At 47.2% G+C, this 16,838-nt stretch overlaps 1 protein-coding gene across 4 annotated transcripts in view; it reads left to right on the top strand.

The window, feature by feature from the left end:
- The window catches only part of HTT (huntingtin), a 2,905,635-nt gene that overhangs the window by 1,707,682 nt on the left and 1,181,115 nt on the right, over positions 1 to 16,838 (top strand). For all 4 annotated transcript variants that reach the window (XM_069632055.1, XM_069632053.1, XM_069632052.1 and 1 more), the window contains one exon: positions 3,708 to 3,915. In XM_069632055.1, the coding sequence (XP_069488156.1) occupies positions 3,708 to 3,915 (208 nt within the window). The remainder of the gene's footprint in view (positions 1 to 3,707; positions 3,916 to 16,838) is intronic.

The following is a 16,838-nucleotide window of genomic DNA, read 5'->3' as shown; positions in this document are numbered from 1 at the left end:
CTTCCTCCACATAACTGTGAACAATATGATACTAAGCTCGTCATTCTCATTCATCAAACGTGCCCATTGCTCCCCTGCTCCCAGACCATCACAGTTATCAGCCGATCCCACAGCACTCAGTCTCATGGCTGACAAGGTTTCACGCTCTATCAGTAAGTGTTTCACCGTTTCCAACTCCTCATTCCCACAAAGACGGCAAATTCTTTCATTACGCGGGATAATGATCAAAGACCCCATGATTTCGAGTGTGTGACTGTGTTGGTTTTTAGTTTTAGGTAATACCAGACCAGCTTGTCTCCCACAAACTGCTGGATATAAGCTGGAACACCCGGCCTGTTTGCAATGTATTCCACAAAGTGGAGATTATTATCCTTGGTGCAGAGTTAGCTTTTGTGTAGCTCTTGATGGAAAGGAACAACCTGGGATTTAATTACCAGCTTGTAGCGTAAGTGGTTGTAAGTCGATGGATTCTCCGGAAAATCAGAATGCCAGTTGAGAGATTCAGAAAGGATATTAGTCAGGTTACTGTTCTTAGTAAATGCACCTTTGGTTCGAGCTGCCTCTGAATAGATTGGTTGAGGCTTCCGATTGGCGCATTAGCCAGTTTCCAATACATGTATGTTTTGGACAACTGTACTTGCGCCGGCCATGTATCCAGTCCTAACTCCAAACAAACTACTTTGACCGGGGTACTTAAAATGCTTTACCTCTATTTTCTTTATCAATAGCTGTAGAGTGTTTTGTTCTTTATTAACTGCCCATAGATGCCATGGACTGTTGAGAGTTTTGAACCATTTTCACCTAATTTGTTATTCAGGGTTGGTTTGTATAACCTCATCTGCCCCCTGGCCTGCCAATCCATAGTATCATGATTGTGAGTGTGATTTTAAGTTTTACTGGGCCCCAATGACTACATGCATTTTGTTGATGGTTGTAGATCATTTTTACATTTTAGAAGGGCATAGGAGAGTAGGATGCTGATACCTACTCAATGTGTTATCGCTAATATTTGAAACTGTATATTGTTTGACTGAAGTATTTGTAATGCTCATATATTATCTCTACAAGAAAATAAATGCTAAACGAGACAGAACATTCTTAATGTGTTACTATTTGAGTGTAAAACAAACCGTATTGAAAGTATAAAAAACTGTTGGTTCAGTAATAAAACTGTAGGGAAGCTATTGATAGCATATACACACAAGGATAATAAGCATTGATCCATTGATGCTCTAGAGGTAGACCCACGCCAATATTACTGACCGATTATAAGCCTGTCAGGTGCTCAGGGCTAGTAGTTAATCTTACACTAAGCGCAGAGACCCAACTTAATCCAGAGTCTTGCTTCAGTGCAGCACTATTATCAGCTGCAAAACCTGCCACAGCCCCAAGTGTGGGCATTTAGACAGCCTTTGGGGTGGAGGTTATACCCTTGTATGCAGGGTATGATAGAAAACAGGATAGACCAACAGAGATGGACATATGTAGGTGGAAAAGAAGAAAAGCTAGATAGAATGATATGAAGGGAGGACTGGAGAAATAAAAAGGCTATGCCTCAGTGATTGACTAAAATGAAGGAGTAGGACTAGGATGAAAGAGAATGAGTAGATGGAAAGAGGAAGACTGGGTGAAGGACTATGATGAAGGGTTAGGACTGGGACGAAAGGGAGGCACTAGGACAAAGGGCTTGGAGGAAGTAGGTGTTACGTAAATCAGACGCAGAGATCATTTTGGGGCAGACACATTCAGGAGAATCTTTATTCCAAAGAGTTTCAGGAGACAAACTCAAAGGAAACAGACAGACCCCCTATACAAAAGCAAGTAGGAACCTCCTCTCAAAGAGTCAACAAACGTTTATGCATGTGACACCTATTGGATTTAGTAAAAGTGAGTTGATACTTCTATGATCTCACCAAATCAAAAGTAACTTATAAAAAGTGTATTGTGTTCCATTCAAACCTAGGTACCCAAGGCCAGTTTAGTATGGGATGTAGCATACTTAACTTTGCCAGTAAGTAGCCTCCTCAAATTCATGGCTTGTAAGCTGTCTACAAATCTAGTTGTGCTAACATGGCAGAATATAAACGGGCAGTGAATACGTTATTTCTCTTCTGTCTCTTTAACAAGCATCAATTCAAGGTCATTTACAACTCTTGTGCTTTTACAACAAGTCCCAAGGCGTTCACATTATGATATACTTCCAATCCTGATTGTAGCCCACAGAGGACTAGGACCAAAGAGAGTCTGAAGAGCTCTGATGGACTAGGACACAGGACACGAAATATGGACAAGAACAAAGGAGCAAGACTAGGTTGAAGGAGAAGGACTAGGACCTAGTACTAGGACAAAGGAGGCCTCATACAAAGGATTAGTTGGAGGAGGCCAAGACTAAAGACAGGATGAATGGCTAGGACGAAGAGAAAGTATATGAACAATGGACCAGGACTAAAGGGAACTATTAGATTGAAGGAAAACAACCAGGATGAAGGACTAGAATACAAGTGAAGGACTAAGGAAAGGTAGAAGACAGGCCGTTGTGCAAGGAGAATGAAAGGGCCTGTAGGAAGACTAAGAATTAGGACAAAGGAGAAGTATTAGGTTTTAGAAGCAGAACTACGAAAAAGGGTTAGGATGAACAACTAGGGCAAAGGACAACGACTAAAGAGACTGGATAGGACGAAGGAGAATTAGTAGAACAAAGGTGAAGCTCTAGGATTTAAGGAATATTATGAAGTGAAGGACTAGGCTGATAGGCTAGGAGAAAGGCGCAACATGAAACACTAGGGTGAAGAAGGTTTACATTGAAGAAGCACTAGGACGAGAAGGATTTCGATGAAAACTAGGACGGAAGTGAAGGACATAGACCAGAGCTTTTGGATGAGTGACTATGAGGAGAGTATAGGAGCAGGATGAGGGGACCGACTGACTCATTTAATAAAGCACAGGTCTCTGCAGCTTTGTTTTCTGATGCCTGCACTGGAAAATGCTGACAGACGAAAGCATGATGAGTGGCAGGAAACAAAAATATCCTTTGCAATTAATGCACTATGGAAGCATTACCAGTTGATATGCCATCTAAATAATCTGCTTTACAACACCCCTTTCCTTCATACTCCTCTATGTAGCATTTTGGGCACGAAGTGGCACTAAAGCACCTTCATATGTTTCAAAACTAAAATTGAAGCCCGGTCTGAAGCACATGTTTTCTTGAGCTTAGCTATGCCCACTTCCTCTGCCTTCTGCTGGCTTCTCTTGCTCAGTTCTTTTCCACTTATCGAGCTATGTATCTAATATTGTTCTAGTCCACCGCCCTGTAATTTAAAATGCTTGAAATTTCCCCATAAAGTATGTGGGATATGGAGACAAGATCTAAGGATCTTAGGGGAAAAGTACAAGTTGCTCACTGTACTGACTGTCCTTGTAGTCAGCAGTCCAAATGTCTCTGTACAACCCTCCCACCAGCCGCACACTCAAAATCATACTCTTACCCAGGTCCCGGCAAGCCGATATGTGTAGCAGGTGGGTGGGGCCAACAGTTGGTTTTCTTTAGCTGCCGTGCGGGTGATCACACCAACATCCCACATATTTCTGTGGAAAAGGGGACTATGGACTATGAATAGTAATCATGTTGTAGACTAGGGCATATGAATTTATTTGTCTAATGTATAAATCTATGAAGGGCTATATTTTTCTCTGTTCTTTCACAGGTATGTTCAGAAGAATCACAGTTGCTGCCACAAGGCTTTTTCGAGGAGATGGCTCTGAAGGCAGCTTCTATACCTTGGAAAGTCTGAGTGCTCTGGTTCAGGACATGATCCCCACTCACCCATCACTAGTACTCCTCTGGTGTCAAATATTGCTTCTCGTCAACTACACAAACTACAGCTGGTGGTCAGAGGTGCATCAGACATTAAAGTAAGTCCTCCATGCTCCCTAGACTGATCCTTTACAGGAATTAATCATCCCTTTCTAGCGTATGTCGGAAATATTGCATGAAAACATTAATAAGACTTGAATGACTTTATGTAGTGCTTTTCATGGACAAATATGGCTCCAAGTGCTATGGCAACATAGAAGCAATTTAGCTCACCAAAGGCACCCAGAGAAAGTCAAGAAAGCATACACACTTTTTCCATAAAATGTTTACTATAATGATAATACCTGATTAATGCTTATATCTGGGCAAATTAAAGGTCATGGGGCAAGGTTCTACTTTAGGCTTGAATACCTGCTATGAGGATGGTAACTAGTATAAGCATCCCTATTAGAATGTTGTGCTGCTCTCCCTCACCCTTGTTTTGTCTTTTGGACGGCTGGTCGCCACACTTGGCCCTCAGGTCTTTCAATGCCCAATCATGCCTTGTACCTCCTCTCTTTCCTTTGATCTTCTTGCTACGAATCGTACGCAAGCAACTGCTCCCTGACTTGGAATTATTATCTAGCTGGCTTGTAGATGGCAGTTGATGCCTTTTTATGAAACAAAATAAATGTAAAAATCTGTAAATCTATTCATACATGAATTAGATGGCATGGGCAGCTCTTCCTTCCATCAGGGGTTCCACTTCTGCTCATTATTGGTGTTTTGAATGTGCTACGTGCTGATAGCTGTTCTAGGGGCCTTTCTCTGAAGATGTCGACTGCATCCTATCCCAGCTGCAACATTCCAACGAATATACCAATAAAGCATTTGTGACCTTCAAGTGATCGTGATGGAACTTGCCTTCAGGAGGTCTAATTCTTTTAGATAAACGGAGGAGTGATTGATGGAAGGTTTCGTTCTGGGAAACCCTCCCGACCATAGTTTTTCAGCTTGACATACCATTACAGAATGGACGGGATTTGAGTAAATCAGACTTGGTCACAGATTGCTTGTGGTCTTGTGCAGAAGGGATGCAACATAGCATTCTGTGATGCAAGACCAAGCTTGTATTGCATTTGGTTGTTCGGTAATGGCATGTCTTTCTAAAAAACAATGGTCTGAAGGGGGTTACCCAGGACCTCTTTAGCGTAATAGTTTTAAGGACTATATGGTGGATCTTATTTATTTGTTTAGTTTTCTAAATAGTGGAACACTAACTAAGCTTGCACACAATATACTGGGTTGAAAAGACAGGACAAATAAATGAATAATAAAATGCTGCACACATATCCAGCTGAGACATATAGACCTTGAAATGCTCAGTACATTGATAGCTTGAAAAAGAGACCACTTGAGTACAGGGGGAATGTAGAGCTACAAATGTGCAGCTACTCTGTTTGGAGCAAAAGGCACATGCTCATTCCTTTGTGATTGTTCAAGGATTAACATAGTATTAAAATAGAAACGAAAATTGGATAGCCGGACCTGCCAGACTGCAAAGGTTTACTGAACAAACAAAAAGGCCTATAATTTTGTATCATTACAGATTGGAAAGAAATCTTAAAAGTACCGGTTTGAAAGATTTCGTTTCTTAGTCTTCATATATGTTTGCCTTTTGTAAGGTGTGGAAGGAGGCTGACGCACAGGTGACATTTTGGTGGGTAAAGACTTTCATTCAGTGACAATAAAACCTATCCATCCCTATCTCTAGGAGGGGTGTTTCCCTGCCTGAACTAAAAGATCTAAGGTGACTGTCAGGATGTCTGTCAACTCAAAATATGCACTGCCCGGTGTCAAGAAACCTTGCTTCTGTACCTCGTACTAGAAACTATAACTAAAGTAGTATCATTCAGGCTGATCCCAGGAGAATGACTCCCTTCTCCTGTGTTCAAGTTCTTGGTTTGTCGTAACAGTTCTTTACAGTTCAGAATAGTCTTGTCTCACACGTTGGCAGGGGGGAATAGCTCCCATCGCCGGATAGTAATGTTCCAAACAATACTTCTCACGTGTTATCAGGGGGAATGACTACCTTTCCCTGATAGTAGAGTCCCAAGCACTTTCGTATGCCCTCTTGGTGAGACTAAAAAATGTCTCTCTTTTCCTGACATCTGGTTCCAATAGCCTGGGGGAATGACTCTCATCCCCAGGCCCTTTTGGACCTTATTGCCGGTCCGAGATACCAGGAGAATGACTCCCTTCTCCTGGTGTCTTGTTATCTGTTCTTTCAAACAGCCTTTGGGAATGACTCCCTTTCCCAGGCCTTTTTGGACTTTTCTACCAGTCCAGACTACCAGTAGAATTACTCCCTTCTCCTGTTCTTCTTTCCATCGGGCTTCACACCTACAACGCCCAATTCTGGTTTCACCTCTTCTTTGACTTGGCCCACTTGGTTCACTTCCCTGCCAAGTACTACCAACAGGAAAATAACCCGTATTATTATCTTGTGCTTTACCATTGGGGTCCTCAACCCTTTTCTGATGGTTGGTGGCCTTTGGTCTACCACCAATACGCGCCAGACATCTGCAGATGCAAAAGTTACACTCTCTCACATTGGGGTCTCTGACCCTTCTCTGGTGGTCTTTGGTTTTGGTACGATCACTGACATGAAGATTTCCTCTAATGCAAAGTTCACTCGTACTTTCTTTCAAGTTAGAGGACTTGTGCATGCCCCTTTTCCCCCCATGTGCTGTTACCCGGTTGCCAAGACCCTCTCGTGCCTCCACCAGTTGCCCCACATTCTCCTGTACCTCCTGGGAACTTCCCACCGGGCTCCTGTCTCTCCTCGGCTCTGCACTTGCCTTGGTTGACGGCTCATGGTTTGCTGTGGCAGCTCTGCAGCCTTTGGCTCCTTGCAGTATCAGCACCTGTTAGAGACTGCACTGTCCACCTCCTCCTGGAGGCCGTGCTACGGCCTCGCCAGCTTCTTGCAGGCTCTTTTGTCGGACCCGCTGGAGATGGGTCTCCTCCTATAAAGGCGTCCCGGTCTCCAGCCCTTTGAATCTCCCACATTGAACAGCTTCCACGAATGCTGTTACTCCGGGCACGGCTTGAATTGCCCAGGTATCCTTCTTCATCTCAATACTGAAGTCATTCAATGGTATAATGTCCCAGTGGAGGTTTGTTAAATGGTGGCGAAGGGCTTGGTAAGGTTAGGGTGGTGAAGATGTGCCTAATTCTACACAGGTGTTAGTCCTTCTCCTCAGGGTTGTCGGGGGAGTTCCTTCCTATGAGATCCTCCCTCATTATACCACTCCCAGGGGGACTGTCGGGTAGTGTTATACGTTGATAGTCGTGAAGATATAAGAGACCTCCGTCCCCAAGTGCCGCACAGGGAGAATCACTAATCACTCCCTGTGCAACCTTTGAGGCCACAGGTGGAGAGATCCGAGGCCGGAACCGAAGTACTAGGAGCCCCAAGGCAGCTGTAAAAAATACAATGATTAAATACCAAGCAAGCAGGGTACTATATGCATAAAACAAAGAATGGCCAGTTTCTTACCAGATATCTGATGAAAGGGAAGATGGACCTGAGAGATGGTTCCGGGACTCACGTAGGCAAGGAATCCACCCTAAAGGATAGGTCAGGATGTTTTTCAGCCAATCTCCACCTGGAGAGTGTTGTGGTCCCTCGATAGTTGGGTGACAACTACCACTTGGGAAGTATGATTTATTGTACAAGGATGCGGCCTGGGAAATCCAAAAGGTGTCCGTTGAGCAAAAACAAGGTATGAAGCCAGGAAAGGCAGTCCGAATCCAGTGGAGGAACAAAGAGCAAGATCCAGAAGAAGTCCGTGATTCAATCCGAGGTCAGAAGCCGTGAGAAACAGGAGAGCCGAAGTCGCCGTAGCCGAACGTGATCCACAAGAAGTCCAAAAACAAGAGCCAGATTCAAGGAAGCCAGGTAAGCGGGTTTATTCAGCCAAAACAGGGTCTCCGAGGAAAACAGCTGTGAAGCGCGGTATACCAGCACTGCCCGGCTTAAATACAGTTACTTCCTGGTCATATGACACGGAATGGAATCACGTGACCGTGAGCCTGGGGCACATGACCGCATAACGTCACGTGATCGGGTCGCAACGGAACAAGCACTTGTCTTCCTGCTCGAGCGGCTGCCTAATCTTCATGGCAACTGTCAATGGAGAAACGGCCGCAAGCGCGACTGCAGGGTGTATGGCGATTGCTTCGCCAGCGCGCGAGCCAAACTGGGATGCCTGCGTGAGCCCCTGGAAACAGGTGACTGGGAGAAGGTGGTTATCTGAGTGGTTGGCGGGACATGGCCGAAGGAATGATCTGAGGACATGACAGAGCCCCCCCCCAAAGGCCCATGACCTCGTGGGCACGAAGGATGCTCCCGATGGAAACGAGAAACCAATCGGGGGGCCTGGACATCTGAGGCAGGGACCCAAGAACGCTCCTCCGGACCATAACCTAACCAATCGACCAGGTACTGCAGTCGACCCCTATGGAAACGTGAACCCAGAATATCCGAGACCTCGAAAACATCAGGAGAATCCAGGGAAACAGGGGCAGGAGAAGGGCGAAGACGAGTCGAGGAGGGACAGGGCTTGAGGAGGGAAGTATGGAACACAGGATGAACCCGCCAGGACGATGGGAGAACCAGGCGATAGGCCACCGGATTGATGACCCGGGAAACAACATAGGGACCCACAAAACGGGGCAACAGCTTTCGACAACCCTTCAAGTGGAGGTGCCGGGAGGACAACCAAACTCGGGAACCAACGGGATACAAAGGGGCCACGGTGCGCCTAGCGTCTGAGGAGGCCTTCATGGAAGCCTGCGCTTCCTGCAAATGAATGAGGACCTGGGCATGGAGGGACTCCATATCCCTAACGCAAGTGGCTGCGGCGGGGTTATCGGAGGGAGAAACGTCGGGAACAGGAAGGACTCGGGGATGCTGGCCATACATGGTGTAGAATGGAGAGAAACCAGTTGCAGAATGCGTAGCGTTGTTATAGGCAAACTCAGCATACCGGATGTTCTGCAACCAGGACGATTGCTGTTGTTCGCTCCGTCTGACCATCGGTTTCCGGATGGTAAGCGGAGGAGAACCGTGCATCGATGCCTAGCAGAGTGACCAAGGCACGCCAGAAACGGGAAGTGAACTGAGAGCCACGATCGGACACTAGGACAGATGGAAGGCCATAAAGACAAAAAACAGAGTCAAAGAACAGCTTGGCCAAGGTAGGGGCAGAAGGAATTCCTCGGCAAGGGACAAAACGGGCCATCTTGGTGAAAACATCGACCACCACCCATATAGTGTCATAACCATGGATTTTGGGTAAATCGGTCACGAAGTCCATGCTCAGGGTGTGCCAGGGTTTTGGTGGCAAAGGCAAGGGGCGCAAAAGACCCAATGGACGACCCCTACGATGTTTGCCCTGAGCACAGACTGAGCACGAGTCCACGTAACAAGCCACGTCACCTCTCATGGAAGGCCACCAACACCAGCGTTTCAAGAGGTCTAGGGTACGGGCCTGGCCCGGGTGTCCATTGATTGGGGCGTCATGAGACCACTCCAGGGCTAGGTTTCTGGTGTCAGTGGTAGGGAGAACTAGACGGTCCTGTACATATGGCAGACCGTTGTGATAGGAGGGATCCCATTCCGACAGTTGGTCGGGGTGTTTTTTGACCCACGAACGGATCTCCTCCAATAGCGTCATAGGGGGTGTACAAGTGCAGACGACATGTCCCCGAGGTATGAGTGTATCAGGGAACACTGGTAACGAAACCCCTCCGGGGGAGCGGGACAAAGCGTCGGCCTTGCTATGCTCAGAGCCAGAACGATGTTTAATCTGGAAGTCAAAAGCGGCGAAGAACAGGTGCCATCTGACCTGTCTGCTGTTTACGCATTTTAATGCCGCCAGGTCTTGCAGGTTTCTGTGGTCGGTATAAACCGTAACTTTGTGTTTGGCCCCTAACAGGTGATGACGCCAGGTACGAAAAGCGTCCATTACCGCCAGTAGCTCTTTTTCGGTGACGGTATAGTGGGTTTCTGCAGGGTTGAACTTGCGTGAATGGAAAGCTACAGGATGAAGCCGCCCGGTAGTGGGACAGGCTTGTGACAGGATCGCCCCCAATGCGAAAGAAGAGGCGTCCGCCTCGACAACGTACGGTTGATCAGGGTCGGGGTGTTGGAGCACCGGGGCTGTGGTAAAGGCGTTTTTTAATGCCTCAAAGGCCTGCTGGTGTATTTCCTGCCACTCGAACGGGACAAGAGGACTGGTAAGGGATGTGAGAGGCGATACAAGAGAAGAAAACCCAGAGATAAAACGCCGATAGAAATTAGCGAAACCTAAAAAGGATTGCAAGGCTTTTAGGGTTTTAGGTGTTGGCCATTCGAGGATCGCTCGTACTTTAGTGAGATTCATGGCTAGGCCACCAGGTGTGATGTTAAACCCCAAAAACTCCACGTTGGATACATGGAACAAACATTTCTCGGGTTTCACAAACAGTGAATGCTTATGCAGCCGGGACAACACTTCCCGTACATGTTGTATGTGTTCTTTCAGAGTGTGAGAAAAAATGAGTATATCATCAAGATACACCACCACAAACATGTCTAATATATCCGAGAAGATGTCATTCATGAAATGTTGAAAAGTGGCCGGGGCGTTGCATAAACCAAAAGGCATGACCGTATACTCATAAAGGCCATACCGCGTACAAAAGGCGGTCTTCCATTCGTCTCCCTTTCGGATGCGGACGAGGTTATAAGCCCCCCGCAAATCCAACTTGGTGTAAACGGAGGCATGGGTCAACCGATCCAAAAGAGGAGAAATGAGTGGGATTGGGTAACGGTTCTTAATAGTGACGGCATTGAGCCGACGATAATCAACACAAGGACGAAGATCGCCCTCCTTTTTGGGCACGAAGAATATGGGGCTCGCTGCAGATGATTTAGACGGTCGTATGTGGCCCAGACGCAGCGCTTTATCGATGTAATCCTTGAGGGTCAGATCCTCCGACAGGGACAAGGAATAGATACGGCCTGAAGGTATCACCGCCCCGGGAACCAAATCAATCGGGCAATCGTATGGGCGGTGAGGAGGGAGTACTTCGGAGGAGCCCTGATCGAATAGCATACCGTAATCCTGATAGTCCATAGGTATGTGATTGGTGACTAAACCCACTATGTGTGTAATAGGGGGAATTTCGTCGCCCCGTATTGCCAGTTGGGCAACAGCACCAAGGGCCAATGCTGGGGTGTCCGTTTCTCTGTCCATAGGTAGGCAAAAGGTCTGACAGAGCTCGGATTCAAAATGTACGTGTCCTGTTCCCCAATTGATGTGCGGGTTATGTTCCCGTAACCAAGGTATTCCTACGATGATGCCAAACTGAGGCATGGATATTAGATCAAAGTGGAGGGTTTCTTTATGGACTGATTGGATATTCAGGGTGAGAGGGGCGGTCTGCTGCTTGACGGGGCCAGAAACAAGCTCTGTCCCGTCGACTGCTTGCACTGGTTCGGGTCGGGATTTGTTGATCAAAGGTAGGTTTAATGTGTGGGCTAGAGTGATGTCAATATAGTTACCAGAGGCCCCGGAGTCAATAGTGATTTGTACGGGATGAATGATACCCGGGGCAGGCTGTATGGTGGCTTCTACTTGTATAGGCCTGATTTGACCAAATGATGGGGTGATATCCGGGGAAGGGCATGGAGAACTCGATCCTACCCCCGCATCTAGGATCGAGCTGGGCGAAAATCCTGCTTCTTGGGCTTGGGCTTTCGGGGACATTCCTTTACTAAATGACCTCCCAAGCCACAATAAAAACAGGCGTTCTCAGCCCTTCTGCGCTCCCTTTCTCTTGAGGTGATGGGACTCCTAACACCCCCTATTTGCATAGGTTCACCGGACTCATTGTAAGACGAAGTAACGGCAGAGCTGGTAGTCTGGGAAAACCCGGCCTCAGCCCTGCGTTCAGAATGCCGTGCGTCCACTTGGAGAGCTAAATCCACCAAAGCTGGAAACTGAACAGGTAGGGATGGTACCATGGCTAGAGCGTCTTTCATAGGGTCGCTTAGCCCTCTGTAGAATACAACCGCTTTTTTGCTTTCAGGCCATGAGGTCTCAGCGGCCAGTTGATTAAATCGTGTGATATACTCAATGAGGGAGCCCTTACCCTGGGACAAGTCCAGCAATTCTAGATCATGTGATTGAGCTTTATATCTAGTGTCAAATACTCTGGACATTTCTGATACTAGCTGGTCAAAATCATAGAGGGCCGGATGATCTGTTTCTAACAGGGGGTTTGCCCAAGCAGCAGCCGTACCGGCTAGGTGGGACAGAGTAAACGCCGCTTTGGTGGTAGGATCCGGGAAAGCAAGGGGCCGGCACAAAAAATGCAGTTTGCACTGATTAAGAAAAGTCCTAAACTTCCTCGGGTCCCCATGGAACTTTTCAGGGGCGGCCAAAGGAAAGGGAGAAGGAAGAACCACCGGAACGGGTGCTGGGGGAGCCGGGAGTGGGTGTGCAAGGGGTGCTGGTGCTGGATTGGCGTCACCGAGTTCCGGATCTGCGGGTAAGGGGTGTTGGGCGCTCTGTAATAGGTCGAGACGCTGATGAACTGCAGTATTAGCAGCCACCATGTCGGCCCGTAGTACCGTAAGTGCTTGGATGACAGCGGCCAGGGGGTCTTCGGCGGCACCCTCCATATCTTACACGACAGGCTTCACAGTCTGTTATACGTTGATAGTCGTGAAGATATAAGAGACCTCCGTCCCCAAGTGCCGCACAGGGAGAATCACTAATCACTCCCTGTGCAACCTTTGAGGCCACAGGTGGAGAGATCCGAGGCCGGAACCGAGGTACTAGGAGCCCCAAGGCAGCTGTAAAAAATACAATGATTAAATACCAAGCAAGCAGGGTACTATATGCATAAAACAAAGAATGGCCAGTTTCTTACCAGATATCTGATGAAAGGGAAGATGGACCTGAGAGATGGTTCCGGGACTCACGTAGGCAAGGAATCCACCCTAAAGGATAGGTCAGGATGTTTTTCAGCCAATCTCCACCTGGAGAGTGTTGTGGTCCCTCGATAGTTGGGTGACAACTACCACTTGGGAAGTATGATTTATTGTACAAGGATGCGGCCTGGGAAATCCAAAAGGTGTCCGTTGAGCAAAAACAAGGTATGAAGCCAGGAAAGGCAGTCCGAATCCAGTGGAGGAACAAAGAGCAAGATCCAGAAGAAGTCCGTGATTCAATCCGAGGTCAGAAGCCGTGAGAAACAGGAGAGCCGAAGTCGCCGTAGCCGAACGTGATCCACAAGAAGTCCAAAAACAAGAGCCAGATTCAAGGAAGCCAGGTAAGCGGGTTTATTCAGCCAAAACAGGGTCTCCGAGGAAAACAGCTGTGAAGCGCGGTATACCAGCACTGCCCGGCTTAAATACAGTTACTTCCTGGTCATATGACACGGAATGGAATCACGTGACCGTGAGCCTGGGGCACATGACCGCATAACGTCACGTGATCGGGTCGCAACGGAACGAGCACTTGTCTTCCTGCTCGAGCGGCTGCCTAATCTCCATGGCAACTGCCAATGGAGAAACGGCCGCAAGCGCGACTGCAGGGTGCATGGCGATTGCTTCGCCAGCGCGCGAGCCAAACTGGGATGCCTGCGTGAGCCCCTGGAAACAGGTGACTGGGAGAAGGTGGTTATCTGAGTGGTTGGCGGGACATGGCCGAAAGAATGATCTGAGGACATGACAGGTAGCAGCCTCACCTCCCTGGCCTCATGGAAAGGGGCTCCCCTCTCAGAGAAGTGACATCTGTTAGACTTGCTACGTAAATGATTAATGGAACCATTGAGACAATATGTGTTAGAGCAGTATCAAAAACAGACTGCAGTGCTCTATTAGAGTGAAAATCAAAAATAATAAAAAATGACAAAGGGCCCCATTACGAGTCTGGCAGTAGCCGTGCCGGAAAAACCAACAGGCTTCCGCCGGAGCCCTTAATACAATTCCGCCTCTGTAATTGGCGGAATCACCGGGACATTACAACCCCGGTGACCCGGTAATTCTGGAGGTGGAATTCTGTAAGTGCCCATTCCCATGGAGTACTATAGGACTCCATGGGGACGGGGACCATGAAACACTGGTTGCGCCTATGACAGAGCTGGTGTTTCCATGTCCGCCTGCAGGTGGGTGGTGTTAATCCTGCCAGGTCAGACCTGGCGGGAGTGATACCTCCCATCTGCAGGACTCTGAATAAGTCGGTCTGGAAAGAACGGTGGCAGTGGTTTTACCGCCACCGTTCTTTCTGGACCGGCAGGGTCGTAATGAGGCCCAAATTCAATTGTTTGGATAAAATGAAAATGGAACTTTTGTCTCTAAACCCATTTCTATTCTTAGCTTTTTTGAGCCTTCATAGATGCAAGCTTTCAAACTTTACTGAAGCATTCTTTCACATACAATTTCTCTGAGTTCTGCCCACCTTCTTGCCTACTGCTCTCCGGTAACATCTCCACCACCAGGACGGCCAGCACAGTTCAATGCCGGCTCAGCTCAACGAATCTTAAGCGCCTTGTGCCAGTCATGCCTTTAGAGCCAATATATATATTTATACATATATATGCGCCAAGTCCCTGAGCTTAGTTCTTTTTCTGTGTACTCTGTTTGCTTCAGGAACATTGCTTCGTTATACGTGTAGGTTTCGAATCATGCTGAATCCCAAAAAGGCTACTTACAAAGTGGTGGGGAGTGTCCTATATATTGCGGTGGAGTAGGACAAGTATCTAAACAGAAAGACAGTGGTTCCACCGTAATAGAGAGTACATTCTAAAGAATCTCAAAAAATAGATTTGATGTTTCAGTGTTATAGTTAATTCACTGAGATGTTGATGTATGCCAAATCAAGATTCAAGAAGAAGCCTACAAGAAAATATATTTGGATTTATTCAATGAGTTACAAAAAGAGAAAAACTTATATCAACAGTGAATGTGCAAATACATACTCACAATGAAAAAGAGAAAACATATTCTGACATAATTGAACCAAATCACACTTAAGCCATTGAATAATGTCCAAAAACGAATGAAGTTAGGGACAGGGAAAAGTGTGAAGAAAACATTTGTTAAAGAAAAAAAGGGAATTTTGAAAAAAAAGAGAGTATAGGGACAGGAAAGAGTATATTCTTTCTCTGTCTAAACTCGTGATTTTTAAGCGTTGTTTGTCCTTCTTCACTCTTTATTCATAGTTCTCGTGGCAGGTCTGAGTTTAAGTCTTTCATTGACTGTGGAGGGCCGATTTCCATTTCCTACTCCCATAGTATTTGTTTGTACTATGGGGAGGAGGGACCTGACACGCAGGACTGCGGATCATTCCACTCTATGCAGTTAGGCACTTCAGGAGGGTCTATGAAAGTCTTAACCTTTTTCCACAATGAAAAAGATGTCGGGTGAACCTGTTCGAGGTCTCCTGACGTGAAGCATTGTACCGAAGAACGTTCCCCGGCACGCAAGGATTAGAGGAAGAAAAAACATTGTCACGCTCACCAAGCGTTTCCTCCAGACCTCATTATTCTTCCTCCTCCAAGAAGAGAAGTCACCACTCCAGGGATTCCTCTGAAGAAAAGGCACCACAGGCCTTTACCGACCCAATCCTCCACTCCAGAAGAATAGGAGCTCTTTCAGCTCCAGATGCTAGACATCTTAGCCATGGCCCCTTCGGCACAGTTATGGTACATTGCGCTTAGACGATCAGGCAGAGACCCTACGAAGCACCGCAACCATCTACTTTTGGGCTCGGCTCCTAAAGGCAAAGACCTGTCACTACGCCACATTGCTCAGTCTTCCGACACCGGTCCTCTGATGCCAGCTCCATCTTCCATAGTACTGTTGGCGCAGGGTATCCTTGTGAATATCCTCCTCTTCCTAGGGTTGCATTGATGTCAATGATGGACATATTTGACGAAGAGAGCGATCCCATTCTTTTTGGCCTAGGTTGTCGGGGATTTTGATTTCCCTGAGGAGGGTCAACTGTTGGACCTTGCCTCTGGTTTACAAGAGGTAAGTGGGTCGGACATGTCTCCGCAGTTCGACATGCTTCTGGCACCAACTCCAGGAAAACCTCTGGCTTCCTTCCATCGCCCGATGCGCAGGTTTGTGGAGACCTTAGGGTTATTGGCCTCCGCCAGAACAAAAGTACAATTCAAATTGACAGACAATCAGAGGTCCGCAAATGGAGAACCTACTGCTATTCATGGCAGTAGAGGCCAAGCTTTTTGAGGTATAGAGAAAACCAGCTTTGGTTCCAAATGTGGAACGGTATTGGGCAAAGAAACTTAGGCTGCCACCCTCTAACCCATCTTTTCTTTACTTGCAGAACTCCTCCTAAAACCTTGTGGTTGAGGCTGCATCTGTGAGCCTGAAGATGTCCTCCTTACCTCCTGACAGAGAGCCTAAGAGGCCAGATTCTTGTGTAAGAAAGCTTTTTGGCTCAGGCAGTCTGGATTTATGGGCCCTAAATGCCGCCCGAATTATGGGAGAGATGAGAGGGTGTTAGGCCATGGTCATTGATGGCAGGGAGGCATACTGTCAACTTCTACAGTTGGGAATTAACACTGCTGACTGTATGGTGCGTGCCATGGCGACAGTATATGGTAGGTACCTCCTGGATCAGGACCTCTGGTTTCACCCGCAAGTTGAGGCTAAACTGACATGCCATTTGACAGCATGAATTTGTTTGGGGCAAAGGCTGAAGAGCCCAGGCATCAAGGGTGACTGTCAAGTCACTGTCTTTTGGATCAACAGCAACAGCCCACTGCCCCCACGAGGAGATGCAGAGGATTCCAACCCTTCCCATTCTATGTCGGCAGGGGACAAACCCCCTTTGGCAGAGAAGAAATACAGTGCCACTCAGCCAGGGGTAGGAGTTTAGGTGCTTACAAGAGGAGGCTTGTCAACCTCTGCGGCCCCAGCTGTGCAGCCCCTGTGAAGAAAACTTCCACCATACAA

This window comes from Ambystoma mexicanum, chromosome 6q (assembly GCF_040938575.1).
Source record: "Ambystoma mexicanum isolate Mex_15411 chromosome 6q, UKY_AmexF1_1, whole genome shotgun sequence".
In the NCBI taxonomy this organism is placed as follows: domain Eukaryota; kingdom Metazoa; phylum Chordata; class Amphibia; order Caudata; family Ambystomatidae; genus Ambystoma; species Ambystoma mexicanum.
The sequence above is the reverse complement of the archived record's forward strand: the minus strand, read 5'-3'. Positions and strand labels throughout refer to the sequence as shown.